Source organism: Myotis myotis, unplaced genomic scaffold, assembly GCF_014108235.1.
Source record: "Myotis myotis isolate mMyoMyo1 unplaced genomic scaffold, mMyoMyo1.p scaffold_m19_p_6, whole genome shotgun sequence".
NCBI lineage: Eukaryota > Metazoa > Chordata > Mammalia > Chiroptera > Vespertilionidae > Myotis > Myotis myotis.
In genome coordinates, this window is record NW_023416368.1 from 86,099,199 (window position 1) to 86,113,474 (window position 14,276).

Below are 14,276 nucleotides of genomic sequence, written 5' to 3' on the forward strand. Positions count from 1 at the left end.
ATATTAAATACACGGACACCTCATTTCCCCCCTTTTATTGAGCTTATTGGGGTGACACTGCTTAACAAAACTATACAGGTTCCAGGTGCACAATTCCACAGCATGGACATCTCAGTTCATGGAGGATGGGCTGAGTGTCCTCAGCACGATTATTCGATTTGATTTGCTTTTTCCCGTGTTGGAACCAGTAACGATCCCACCTCACCCAGATCGTAGTAAAAATATTTCTGGAGACCCGGACGGAAGGCTCAGACGCGCGCCTCTGGAGGACAGGACAGGCCCTGGGTCCGCCCCCTTTTGGGAGAGGGTATCTCACAGCCAGATCTCCGTCCCGCCCTTCACCTGCCGGGGTGTGTGTGTTGGGGGGAGGGGGGCAGGATCAGAACAGACTCCTCCAGTTCCTCCCCCCTCTCCGGGCCTCAGAATGACCCTTCTCAGCCCTGGCCGGCCTGGGTCAGTGGGTAGAGCATCTGCCCATGAAGGACCTCGGGTTTGACTCCTGGTCACGGGCAAGTACCTGGGATGCAGGCGCGTGTGGGAGGCAACAAGTCAATGTGCCTCACACCCATGTTTTTTTCTCTTTCTCCCCTCCCTCCCGTTCACTCGCTCTTTAAAAAAATCAATGGAAAAAATGTCCTGGGGTGAGGATTAACAACAACACCAGGCCCTTCCCACTCCCCCGTGGGCCTTGCCCGCCATCTGGAGAACTCCCCCTACACTCCCCCGCCTCCCTGCTATGGCCTCCTGCTGGGGCCCCACCTCCTGGCCAGAACTCAGAATGCCACCGCCCCCCCGCCCCCCGCCGCCCCGCTCGGACCCTGTGGGGCCCGTCTCTGATTCCACCTTGGGGAGCTGAGAGTAGCCCCCGGCCCCACCCACCACCGGGTAAGGGGCGAGGGGTGAGGGGTGAGGGCGCCCCATAGACCCGCCCCACCAGGGGGTCAGAACAACCCCCATCCCACCCCCGCCTCCTCGGAGGTGTCATTACAGACCCCCCTCTGGTCATCCCCCACCCAGGTCAGAACAGCTCCCCGGCCCCGCCCTCCGCCCCGGGGGCGCCCCCCGCAGCCCGGCCGTGTGCGCCCCGCCCCGCCCCGTCCACGCGGTACTTGCGGCGCCGCAGCGGCTCGGTGAGGCTGCGCGGCGCGGGGTCGTCCAGGTCCTCGGGCTGCAGGAAGCTGCGGTCCAGCACCTCCGCCGCCTCCTGCCAGTTGGCGAAGCAGGCGGGGCCCAGGCGCCGGATCTCGTCGGCCGCGTCGCGCGTGAGCACGTCCCCGCTCGGCTTGAGCACCACGACGGCGGGCAGCCGCTCCACCGAGAACTGGCGTCCGAGGTCCCTGCACGGCCGGCAGGTCAGTGACCCCGAGCCGGGACCCCCACATCTACTGAACTGAACGCCCCGTGTGCATGCCCGGGCTGGGCGCTGGGGAAGCCCGGTACCGGTACCGGTACCGGGGCAGGCCAGGCCACACCGGCCCTGCGCTGTGCCTCCCTCCGACAGCCCGACTCGCTCCGACTCAGGGACCTTGCACGGGCCGGGCCGGGCCATCTCCTGTCTGCTCTACCTGGTGCGCTCTTCCCAGGCCTCTGCCCATTGAGACCCAACTTCACATCGCAGCACCTCCTTTCCCGCTGCCGTTCAGTGCCGGTCAGCATCCTGCACATGGCATGGGCGATTTCCCCCACAATAGAACCAGCTTCGCCAGGGCACGGGTTCTGTTCTTACTCACTGTGTCCCCAGTGCCTGCAACAGTGTGGGGCGCAGAGTAGGTACTACTCCTGATGTGTGGGAGGAATGAATGGATATTGATAAATGCCATAAAGAAGTGTGGGTAGGGGCTGGCGGTTAGGGAGGGCCTCTCCAAGGAGGTGACCTTTGAGCTGAGATCTGCAGGAGGAGGAGGGCGGGGGCGGGGGGGGGGGGGGGAAGAGTTGGGGGAAGGGGTCCCAGGCAGAAGGCGCAGCGCAGCCCATGCAAAGGCCCTGAGGTGGGAGGGAGATTGGGGTGCTGACTTGATCACGCAGGGCCCACAGGGTTACAACGTTTTCTTTTCAGTCTGAGGAGGAAGCTGGTGAGAACCATCCACAGCCCCCCCCCCACACACCCCGACCCCCAGGACCTATCTAGGCCAGAATCCCTCACAGTCTGCGTTGAGTAAAGGGAGCCAGACTGGGCCCATCACCCATAGTTCTTTCTTTCTTTTTCTTTTTTCCAAATTAGAAAGTTACAGAAGTGGTAGAAGCGAGCCAGCTGGGCTGCGTAGGCTCAGGAAACAAGCTAGAGGCAGAAGAAGGGCCCTTTGGCTCCAGAGAGGGAAAGACAAAGCTAACACACTTGCAGGGAAGAGGAGGGGGAAGGGAAAGGCCGGAGAGCACGCCTCACTCTCGGTTCTTAATTTCCACCCCCTTGGTTCCTGGGTGGCCCTTTTCCAGGCCTCCACACAGAGAACACATGACACCTGCAAAATCCCACAGGAGTAGGTTGCCAGACAGCAAGTGAAGATACAGGACACCCGTTAAGTATGAATATCATATAAACAAATACTTTTTTGTATAAGGTTGTCCCATGTAATATGTAGGACAAACTTATACTAAGAAGTTGTTCATAGTTTGTGTGAAATTTGTGTTTTACTGGGCATCCTATACAGTGGGGCCTTGACTTAGGAGTTTAATTCATTCCGAGATGGAGCTTGTTAAGGAGCTCGTTAACTCAAATTACTCTATCAACTCAATGCAAAAAATCGGCAGAGAGACAGCTGGTATCTCAAAAAACTCCTTAGTCGGGACACTTGTAAGTCAAGGCCCCACTGTATCTGGCAATCCTGTGGGTGGGGGTGGAGGGTTGGAACTGGCTCCCTTTCTCCAGGTGCCAGCTGGGTGGATGTTCTGTTGAGAGGAGCGCCTCAAACAAGGTCAGCATTTTCTACGATGCCCTGGCAGCTGGCATTTCTGCCTCAGGGACGGCAATGTTGCCACTTCTGGGGAAAAAACCCCCCCTTCCCCAGCTGCAAAGGGCAGTGGGAGTGAGCCAATGTCCAAACTTTGATAATCTCGGGGGGAGAATGAAGTTCTCCATGACCAGAAACTTCCAACTTGTTGTATAACAAAATGAATGAAATCAGAAAATGTCGCGAAGTCTGCAACTCACTTTCAAATGTTTCAGCACAAACCTCGCCCGTATGTAGATACAGAAAATATGGCAAGATGTTAACAATGACCTAGCGTTTCCCTGTGTGCTTCTTCCAACTTGTTGGTATTTTTGAAAATTTTCATAATGAAAAGTTGGGGTTTAAAAAGAGTGAAAGGCTTGCTACGGAAAAGGGAAAAGTTCTAAAATAGCCACAGCCCTAGCTGGTTTGGCTCAGTGGATAGTGTCGGCCTGTGGGCTGAAGGGTCCTGGGTTCGATTCTGGTCAAGGGTACATGCCCGGGTTGTGGGCTTGATCCCCATTAGGGGGCGTGCAGGAGGCAGCTGATCAATGATTCTCTCTCATCATTGATGTTTCTATCTCTCTCTCCCTCTCCCTTCCTCTCTGAAATCAATAAAAATATATATTTTTAAAAATAGCCACAGACTAGAGCCCAGAAATCGGCCCGAACCAATATGCTCAATTAATATTTGACAAAGGAGGCAACAACATACAATGGAGCCAAGATAGTCTCTTCAATAAATGGTGTTGGGAAAATTGGACAGATATATGCAAGAAAATGAAACTAGACCACCAACTTACACCATACACAAAAATAAACTAAAAATGGATAAAGGACTTAAATGTACGACAGGAAACCATAAAAATTCTAGAAGAATCCAAAGGCAACAAAATCTCAGACATATGCCGAAGCAATTTCTTCACTGATACAGCTCCTAGGGCACTTGAAACGAAAGAGAAAATGAACAAATGGGACTACATCAAAATAAAAAGCTTCTGCACAGCAAAAGAAACCATCAACAAAACAACGAGAAAACCCACTGTGTGGGAAAACATATTTGCCAATGTCATATCTGATAAGGGCCTAATCTCCAAAATTTATAGGGAACTCATACAACTTAACAAAAGGAAGATAAACAATCCAATCAAAAAATGGGCAAAGGACCTAAATAGACACCTTTCAAAAGAGGACATTCAGAAAGCCAAGAGACATATGAAAACATGCTCAAAGTCACTAATCATCCGAGAGATGCAAATCAAAACAACAATGAGGTACCATCTCACACCTGTCAGACTGGCTATCATCAACAAATCAACAAACGACAAGTGCTGGAGAGGATGTGGAGAAAAAGGAACACTTGTGCACTGCTGGTGGGAATGCAGACTGGTGCAGCCACTATGGAAGACAGTATGGAGTTTCCTTAAAAAACTGAAAATGGAACTCCCATTTGACCCTGTGATCCCACTGCTAGGAATATATCCCAAGAAACCAGAAACACCAATCAGAAAGGATATATGCACCCCTATGTTCATAGCAGCACAATTCACCATAGCTAAGATCTGGAAACAGCCTAAGTGCCCATCAGTAGATGAATGGATTAGAAAACTGTGGTACATCTACACGATGGAATACTATGCTGCTCTAAAAAGGAAGGAACTCTTACCATTTGCAACGTCATGGATGGAACTGGAGAGCATTATGCTAAGTGAAATAAGCCAGTCAATGAAGGAAAAATACCACATGATCTCACTCATTCATGGATAATAGAGACCATTATAAACTTTTGAACAATAATAGATACAGAGGCAGAGCTGCCTCAAACAGATTGTCAAACTGCAGCAGGAAGGCCGGGGAGGGTTGCGGGGCAGGAGGTAGGGGGGTAAGAGATCAACTAAAGGACTTGTATGCATGCATATAAGCATAACCAGTGGACATAAGACATTGGGGGATAGGGGAGGCTAGGGGACTGTCTAGGGCGGGGGGATAAAATGGACACATATGTAATACCCTTTGTAATACTTTAAGCAATAAAAATTAAAAAAAAAAAAAATAGCCACAGACTAAAGCGCCATTTATTGGGCCGCTAATTGTAAAGCTTGACTCCCGACACCTCTCCCTCCCTCAGCTCCAGCACCCTCCATGGCTCCCAGCTATGCCGAGGACCACATCAAACTTGTTAAGGTGGCATTTGGGGCACTGCTCCACGTGGTGCCTGCTGACTTCTCACACCTGCAATTACTTATCGGTCCCTAAATTGGCTGTCCTTCGAGCCTTTGTGCTGTGCTATGGCCTCTGCCTAGAAACCCTCCCCTTTCCTCAGACTTCATCCTCCCAACTTTCCTGTCCTTAGAGGTCTCTCTTTACAGCCACTTCCTTAAGTGAGCATCCCCTGACCCCCACATCTCAGCAAGGTCCCCCATTATATCTCTACGTGGTATCCTTCCTTTGTCTTCCAGAACATACTGCAGTTTGCTATTATGTATTTGAGTCTTTGTGAAACTCCCTGGGGGCTGGATGGACACAGGGGTGTGTAGGCCCTACTCTGTAGCCCTCTGTCCTCCAAATATGGCCTGGCTGCTCACACCAGATGGCGCTCTGTCAGTAAACGAATACTGTACATCAAACTAAAAAACTGCACAGCAAAAGGAACCATCATCAAAATGAAAAGGGAACCCACTGCATTGGGAGAACACATTTGCCAATGATACAACTGATAAGGGGTTAATTTCCAAAATATATAAAGAACTCAACAAAAGGAAGACAAACAGTCCCACTAGAAAATGGGCTCAGTGGTTGAGCGTCAACCTATGAACCAGGAGGTCACAGTTCGATTCCCGGTCAGGGCACATGCCTGGGGTTGTGGGCTGGATCTCCAATGGGGGGCATGGAGGAGGCAGCTGATCAATGATTCTCTCTCATCATTAATGTTTCTATCTCTCTCTCCCTCTCCATTTCTCTCTGAAATCAATTAAAAAAAATTTTTTTTAAAAAATGGGCAAAGGACCTGAGTAGATACTTCTCCAAAGAGGACATATAGATGGCCCATAGACATATGAAAAAAATGTTCAACATCACTAATCATCAGAGAGATTCAAATTAAAACTACGAGGTATCACCTCACACCTGCCAGAATGGCTACCATCACTAAATCAACAAACAGCAAGTGCTGGCGAGGATGTGGAGAAAAGGGAACCCTAGTGCACTGCTGGTGGGAATGCAGACTGGTGCAGCCACTATGGAAAACGGTATGGAGTTTCCTCCAAAAATTAAAAATGGAACTACCGTTTAACCCAGTGATCCCACTTCTGGGAATATATCCTAAGAATTCCGAAATACCATTCAGAAAGAATATATGCACCCCTTTGTTCATAGCAGTGTTATTTACAATAGTTAAGATCTGGAAACAGCCCAAGTGCCCATCAGTAGATGAGTGGATAAAAAAAGCTGTGGTACATCTACACAATGGAACGCTATGCAGCTGTAAAAAAGAAGGATCTCTTGCCCTTTGCAACAGCGTGGATGGACTTGGAGACTATGATGCTAAACGAAATAAGCCAGTCAGAAAAAGATAAATTTCTTATGATCTCATTTATATGTGGAATCTAAAGAACAAAATAAACAGAATAGGTCCAGAGGCATGGATGCCTGGAACAGACTGACAGATCTCAGAGGGGAGGAGAGGAGGGGGACGGGAAGAGGTTAACCCAAGAACTTATATGCATATATGCATAGCCTATGGACAGAGACAATAGTGCGGTGAAGGCCTGGAATGGGGTGGGGACTAGGTGGAGGGGGAGAAAATGGGGGACCTCTGTAATACTGTCAACAATAAAACAAAAAAATACTTCACTCTCAGCAGAAACAGCCCTTCCTCCAGGAAGCCCTCCCTGACCTTCCCCTCCCACCTCACCTCCTCAGGTCATCCTCAAAGGGCAGGAAGAGCCACTTCTTGGGCATGTCCTTGAGGAACAGGTCCTGTTGCTCCTCTGTGGTGTCCTGAGACACATACACCAAGGCCAGCTGGGCTGCCCGCAGCACATAGAACTCATCGGTGAGCCGAATGAAGAAGTCCCTGAGAATCGGGGCAAAGGCCTGGCACTGGGGACAGGACCCAGCGCCGAAGAACAGCAGCACCAGTCGGTTGTCCAGCCTGCGGCTGAGCTCTGCCTCTGTATCCAGTTCGTCCTGGTCACTGTTGTTTCGGATCAGAACTCGACCAGAGAAGAGGGAGGCCATGGCAGCCCCGGCTAGGGCCTGGGAAAGGGTGCAGGGACCTGTGTGGCCCTGGGCCTGCTGGCTGGCTGCTGTCCCAGGATTAGGGATCTTTAGGAGGTCAGTGTAAGGCCTTGCTAATCTGCCTAAGCCATGACCTGATTCTGACCTGATTCTGCAGAGCCTCCCAGGGCGGAGGGCAGCTTCCAGGGCCTTTTCTCAAGGCATAACTGCAAATGCGTTTTAAAAATGCGCAGGACTGCAAAGGAAGCCCGTCAGACTGACATAAGGTAGGAGACCTGTTCCTTATGTGATGTAAAAACACATGCTTCTTGTCCTAACTGGTTTGGCTCAGTGGATAGAGCATCAGCCTGCGGACTGAAGGGACCAAGGTTCGATTCCGGTCAAGGGCATGTACCTTGGTTGCAGGCACATCCCCAGGAGGGGGTGTGGTGTGCAAGAGGCAGCTGATCGATGTTTCTCTCTCATCGATGTTTCTAACTCTCTATCCCTCTCCCTTCCTCTCTGTAAAAAATCAATAAAATATATTTTTTAAATAAAACACATGCTTCTTCATGAGCACATTAAGTAATCCTGATTCACCAGGGCTCTACTAACCACTGCCATCTCCAAGTGGAGATGAGCATGAGTGGTATTTTGAGGTGTCTGCCGTGACCAGGACGTGAGGTGAAATTATCTTGGGTTTCCACGGGCGAAGGGGTCCCGGGACCGGCCCGTGCCTGCTGTGACAGGCTTGAGAGACTTGCTAGATTCCGGTGAGAAGTTCATGGAAATAAAGATGACTTCCCCCTGAATTCTGACTGGACAGTCCACCTTAAGGTCCCCTGATGTGCAAGGTTGAACATCATGGCTGCCGTATGTTGCAGCCCCTCCATCAAGAGAGGGAAACCAGCTCCCCTCTCCTTGTATCCAGGCTGGCTGGCGACTTGTTTCCATCAACAGAATTCGGCAGAAGGTGTGAGTTTACAGGATCACTCTCACCTCCCGCTGTCACTCCCTTGGAATCTTCCTCCAGACGCTCCAAGTATTAGACAGGACAAGGGCCTCAAGGTCTGGCAGCTCTAAGCCTTACACTACATGTTAAAATGTAGCACAGTGTTTTGCAGACAGCTGGAAACAGGATGAGCTTGACAAGAACCCAACCAGATCATTGTAGCCAATTGCAAAGAAGAAATCAATGTGTGATTAACCAAATAGTGTATATAAACAATGGCTAAGCCTTGCCTGACTGGTGTGCTCAGTGGTTAGCGTCGGTCCCCCTATGAACCAAGAGGTCATGGTTCGATTCCCGATCAGGGCACATGTCCAGGTTGCGGGCCCAATCCATTGATGTTTCTATCTTTCTCTCCCTCTCCCTTCCTCTCTGAAATCAATAAAAACATATTTTTAAAAAAAACCCAAACCAATGGCTAAGCCTTCCTTAGGGGACACCAGCTTCGGACATGAATCCCATCTCCGTTACTTCCTGCAAGTAAAACTACCTTGTGACAACCATGTGTCATTCCTTTTTAATTTTTTTAATTTAATTTTTTTTAAATAAAGAAGGCAGTGTTTTCTTTTTTTAATATGTTTTTATTGATTTCAGAGAGGGAGGGGAGAGGGAGACAGGGATAGAAACATCAATGATGAGAAAGAATCAGCTGCCTCCTGCAAGCCCCCTACCTGGGATGGAGCTCACAATCTGCCATGTGCCTGACAGGGAATCAGACGGTCACCGTCTGGTTCATGGGTCAACGCTCAACCACTGAGCCACACGGGCTGGGCTATTTATTTATTTTAGAGAGAGGAGGGAGAGAGAGAGAAGCATTGATGTGAGAGAGAAACATCAATCGATTGCCTCCCATACTCGCCCCCATCACGGATTGAACCCACAACCTAGGTATGTGCCCTGACCAGGAATCAAACCCACTACCTTTTATTGAACAGGACGAAGCTCTAATTAACTGAGCCACACTGGCCCGGGCCCATGTCTCATTTCTGAATAGAGCACCCCCCAAACTGTGAACCCTTTGAGTTGGTTAACACAAGGAAGCCGCGGTAGCCCAGAGGTTGACAAGCCTTTTTTGTAAAGGGCCAGGTAATAAATATTTTCAGTTTTGTGAGACATACAGTCTCTGTTGCAACTTTAAATTTTGTCATGCAAAGCTGCTCTAGACAATATGTAAGTGAATTTATGTGTCTGGGTTCCAGTAAAATGCTATTTATGGAGGCTGAAATTTGAACTTCATAGAATTGTCATGTGTTATGACATATTAGTCTTTTGAGTTTTTTCAACCATTCAGAAATGTAAAAACCCTTCCTAGCTCCTGGCAAGTTGGCTTTGGCCTGTGAGCTGTGGTCTGCAGACTCCTTTTCTAGTCTATTGGGTGAGATGCCATCTGGAGAACTAGATGCCCAGCTAGCAGCCAGCACCACCTGCCACATGTATCACCCTCTAGCCCAGCCACCCAAAGAATATTGCCAAGTGACTGAGTCCAGTGAGACCACAGAGGGACTGACCGCCCAGGCAACCCATGTATCCTGAGAAATAGTTGATGGCTGCTGTATTGAGGCAGGTTAGTAAGAAGCTAGGAAGTATCTTGGCAAGTGGAATGAGGAAAACAGAGACACATAGTTAAATAAGGCCAAGCAATTAACAGCCAGCTAGCCCTAGCCAGTTTGGCTCAGTGGATAGAGCATTGGCCTGCAGACTGAAGGGTCCCGGGTTTGAATCCAGTCAAGGGCACATGCCCAGATTGCAGGCTCAATCTCCAGTAAGGGGTGTACAGGAGGCAGCCGATCAATGATTCACTCTCATCATTGATGTTTCTCTTCTCCTTTCTCTCTTTGAAATCAATAATAATAACAATAATAATATATGTAATATATTTAAAGAAAACAGACAAAAAAACCCTTGAGATAAAGGATGCCAGTGCTGCCCATACGGTTTGGCTCAGTAGATAGAGCGTCAGCCTTCGAACTGAAGGGTTCCAGGTTCGATTCTGGTCAAGGGCATGTACCTTGGTTGCGGGCACATCCCCAGTAGGGAGTGTGCAGGAGGCAGCTGATCAATGTTTCTCTCTCAGCGATGTTTCTGACTATCCCTCTCCCTTCCTCTCTGTAAAAAATCAATAAAATATATTAGAAAAAGAAAGGATGCCAGTGCTGGCTCGCCCATGCCCTCCCGTCCTTCCTCAGGCATGTATCTCTGCCTTTTTACTCCTAATCTCCCAGGATTTCTACCAGACTTGCAACCAGGGGAGCAGCAGGCACAGCAACTTGCCCCAGGCTAACTCCCTGAATTCATCTCCAAGGGCCCTCCTTTTGCCTCTGTAACTTGTTTCCTGAGCCCACACAGCCCAGTGTGGCTCATTTCTGTGACTGTGACTTCCTTCCCTGAGTCTAGGCAGCTCAGCTTAGGCTCATTCCTGTTGCTGTGATCTTGCCTCGTCTATCTTAAGTCCTTCCTTTGTTTCACCGTCCCCGGCTTTCGTAAACGTACTCTCAAAATCACCTGAACTCAAATCGTAAAAGCCTGCACAAAGGCAAGAACCCACATATTCCCGACTGCCCCAGGGCAGGCCCTCCTCAGGCCTGGCCCCTTTCTGGTGACAGTTATGAAGCCACCGTGTTTGGGGCAATTTGTTACGCAGCAGTAGATAACAAAAACACCTGCTCTAGAGGATTTTTCAGGGCCTGGGAAAATGTGGGAGACCCTGAAAGAAACTTGGTATTATTGGCTTTAAGAAAACCACAAAGGCCTCATTGCCAAGAGTGTAATTCACGTTGTCAAGGCCTCATGAATGGATCCCTTCCAGAAGTGCCTGTTTCACTCCATTTGGAAACACTTTCCTAGACAGATTTTCTTCACTTCGCCTTTGCCAGAACCCTGGGAAGTCCAGGCCTGTTGGGAATTCAAGAGGGCACTGAGAGTGGAATCATCTCAACAGTGAACTCCTCTGCAGTGTCCTGAGCATAGTCGGCAAGGTCCGTGCGGTGTTGTCCCACCCTGCGGGGGAAGCACGGAGCCTGGCAGAAGCTGGGCCCCTGACTGAATCACCCAGTGAATGCCCGTGTCAGGCTGTGGAGCCAACTCCAGCCCGACTGGAGCTACCATCTACCCCAGGGTTCTCAAACTGCCGCACCCTTGCCACTTGGGGCCGGATCACTCTTTGTCCTGTACATTACAGGATGCTTAGCAGCCCCCTGGCCTCTGCCCACGGGATGCTGGTAGTATACTCCCCCTTCCCTAGTTGTGACAATTAAAATGTCTCCAAATGTTGCCAAGTGTCCCCAGGGGGCAGTTGAGAACCACTGTTCTAACCCTTTATCCAGTGGTAGTGGGTGGAATGATGGCCCCCAAACAGACACATCCAAGTCCAAACCGGCAGGACCTGTGATTGTGACCTTATTTGGAGGAATAACAAAATTTGAAGATGTAACTAAATTCAGGATCTCTAGATGCGACGGTGAACCCTGAGAAAAAACACCTACTAAGAAGGGCTCCTGGTGGCTAACTGGACTTAAATTAAACAACAACAACAATAACACACACAACAGCCTAGCCCTGGCTGGTGCTGCTCAGTGGTTAGAGTGTCTGGGCACCAAAGCGTCTTGGGTTTGATCCGGGTCAAGGGCACTTACCTGGGTTGCAGGTTTGACCTCTGCCCCTGTCGGGGAGTGTGCAGGAGGCGACCAATTTCTCTCTCTCTCTCACCCTCCCTCCCTTCCATTCTCTCTAAAATCAATGGAGAAAATATCCTTGGGTAAGGATTAACAAAACACACACACACAAACACCAAAACCAGTGAATTAATAATAAAAAACCTGTTAATTTCATTATAAGCAAATCTGGGTTAAAAAACATTGTAAAATTAACAGGGCGTTAATTTTCACCTATGACACATGGCCGGCAAGTTTTGTCCATTAATTCCGAAGTCCACTAAACGGAGGCCTGCAAAATCGAGGGTTTACTGGGCTTTGTTTTGGCAGCCGCAGGAAACGCGTACCTTTACGGTGGCGGGCACTTGACCACGGCAGAGAAATTGCTCACTCCCACACGGCGCTCGTGTTCTACGTACAGTGACACACCCAAGCTCTGCTCTCTCCGTACCTTATTTCAATGTATGTTTCATTTCTCTCCTTCCAGAAAGTTTGAAGAACTCCTTCTGCTGTGGCCTGCAGGCACTTGGGGTCCCTCTGGGGAGGGAGATGTCCATCGGGCCGTGCCCCCCACAGCTACTGTGGTAGCCCCTTCATTCTCCAGATAAAGAGTTCCCTGTCTGTCAGCCTTTGTACAGTGGGTGATCAATAAATATGTGATTTACAGCGCCTCAGGAGTCGGGTGTTATTACCCAAAGGGCAAGCAAGGTGGAGGGGAGAGGTGACTCTCCCAAGGCCACCCAGCTGGAGAAGGTGAGAGCTTGGTTTGACCCTGAGTGCTGTCCCCTTGTCTAAGCCTCAGTTTCCACGTCTGAGGCTAGAGGAATAGAGCTGTTTCTTCTATTTCTTTTTTAAAAAAAGCCCTCACCCAAGGATATGTTTTTATTTTTATTTTTTTAATATATTTTATTGATTATTTACAGAGAAGAAGGGAGAGGAAATAGAGAGTGAGAAACATCCATCAGCTGCCTCCTGCAAACTCCCTACTGGGGATGTGCCCGCAACCAAGGTACATGCCCTTGACCGGGATCGAACCTGGGACCCTTCAGTCCGCAGGCCGACGCTCTATCCACTGAGCCAAACCGGTTAGGGCCCAAGGATATGTTTTTATTGATTTTTCTTTAGAGAAAAGGGAAGGGAGGGGGAGAGAAACGCGGATTGCTTGCCTCCCTTACATGCCCGGACTGGTGGTGAGACAACTCAAAACCTAGGTACGTGCCCTGACCAGGAATCAAACTCACAATCTTTGGTGCACCGGATTAGCCCCAGCCAACTGAGTTACCTGGCCAGTTTCTTTCTTTCTTTCTTTTTTTTAATTGCCTCTTATGTGAGGTTCCTTTTCTCAGCTCCTCACAAAAATCTCCAATGAACTATTTCTTTTTTTTAAACTATATTTTATTGATTTTTTTGCAGAGAGGAAGGGAGAGAGATAGAGAGTTAGAAACATCGATGAGAGAGAAACATCGATCAGCTGCCTCCTGCACATCTCCTACTGGGGATGTGCCTGCAACCAAACTACATTCCCTTGACTGGAAGCGAACCCGGGACCTTTCAGTCCACAGGCCGTCGCTCTATCCACTGAGCCAAACCGGTTTCTTAATTGCTCATCTGGAATCCCTGGCATGGATAAGGTTGTCTGAAAATAAGGGGAGCCCTAACCGGTTTGGCTCAGTGGATAGAGCGTCGGCCTGTGCACTCAAGGGTCCCAGGTTCGATTTCGGTCAAGGGCACGTACCTTAGTTGCGGGCACATACCCAGTAGGGAGTGTGCAGAAGGCAGCTGATAGATGTTTCTCTCTCATCGATGTTTCTAACTCTCTATCCCTCTCCCTTCCTCTCTGTAAAAAGTCAATAAAAATACATTAAAAAAAGAAAATGAGGGGGGAAACCTCACTAAAGTGGAGTGGGGAGGCCAGCAGGGGGCGCTCTCACACAGTACCGCTCCATGTCAATTACAGACCCTCAACAGAACGGGGTGTACATCCCCCCTACCCCGGTTACCTAGCCAGTGAAACACTAATCTCCCTGAACTCTCACTTTTCTCTGCTGGACTTCCTCTTACAGCAACCCTTCCCAACTTCCTCCTTTTTCCTCCACAGAGTAACCGTCCTCTCCTTTGTATGTGGGACTTTCCTATGGCTTTTGCTAAAACTTGCTTGTCCCGAATTGAAATTCTTTGCTGTTGCCTATTTTGCTGGTAAAATCGCTGTTTTATTTTTAAGGTCACCATGTATTTTGGGATTGGGAGTTTTTTCTATCTTAGGAAGGTAACTGAGTGTTGCATGATGTTGCTGGGCTGTGGGGTATCGCTGAAAAGGGAAGAATAAGGGATAAAGAGGAATAAAAAACGTTTTCAGTTTTGATCACTGAAAACAGGCTGGGTCACCGCTGGAGTTCTGACACCACCTTAAGAAAAAGTTGAGCTTCCAGAGTCTTTGGGATTTCATGATTTCAGGCTGAAGACTCATAAGAG

General features: G+C 49.2%; 1 protein-coding gene across 1 annotated transcript; it reads right to left on the reverse strand.

The window, feature by feature from the left end:
- Positions 1-1,018: 1,018 nt before the first annotated feature.
- Positions 1,019-7,166, reverse strand: NXNL1 (nucleoredoxin like 1). Its single transcript, XM_036312600.1, has 2 exons — positions 6,841-7,166; positions 1,019-1,337 (listed from the first exon to the last, which is right to left on the reverse strand). Exons 1-2 carry the CDS (start codon positions 7,164-7,166, stop codon positions 1,019-1,021), a joined length of 645 nt encoding a protein of 214 aa, XP_036168493.1.
- Positions 7,167-14,276: the final 7,110 nt, after the last annotated feature.

What these genes read in the sequence shown, in the direction of transcription:
- NXNL1 (XM_036312600.1), bottom strand. Translation starts at nt 7,166, where the DNA reads ATGGCCTCCCTCTTCTCTGGTCGAGTTCTGATCCGAAACAACAGTGAC. An exon ending in TTTGAGGATGACCTGAGGAG is followed by an intron (nt 1,338 to 6,840) that starts GTGAGGTGGGAG and finishes CCGGCCGTGCAG; the next exon opens with GGACCTCGGACGCCAGTTCT.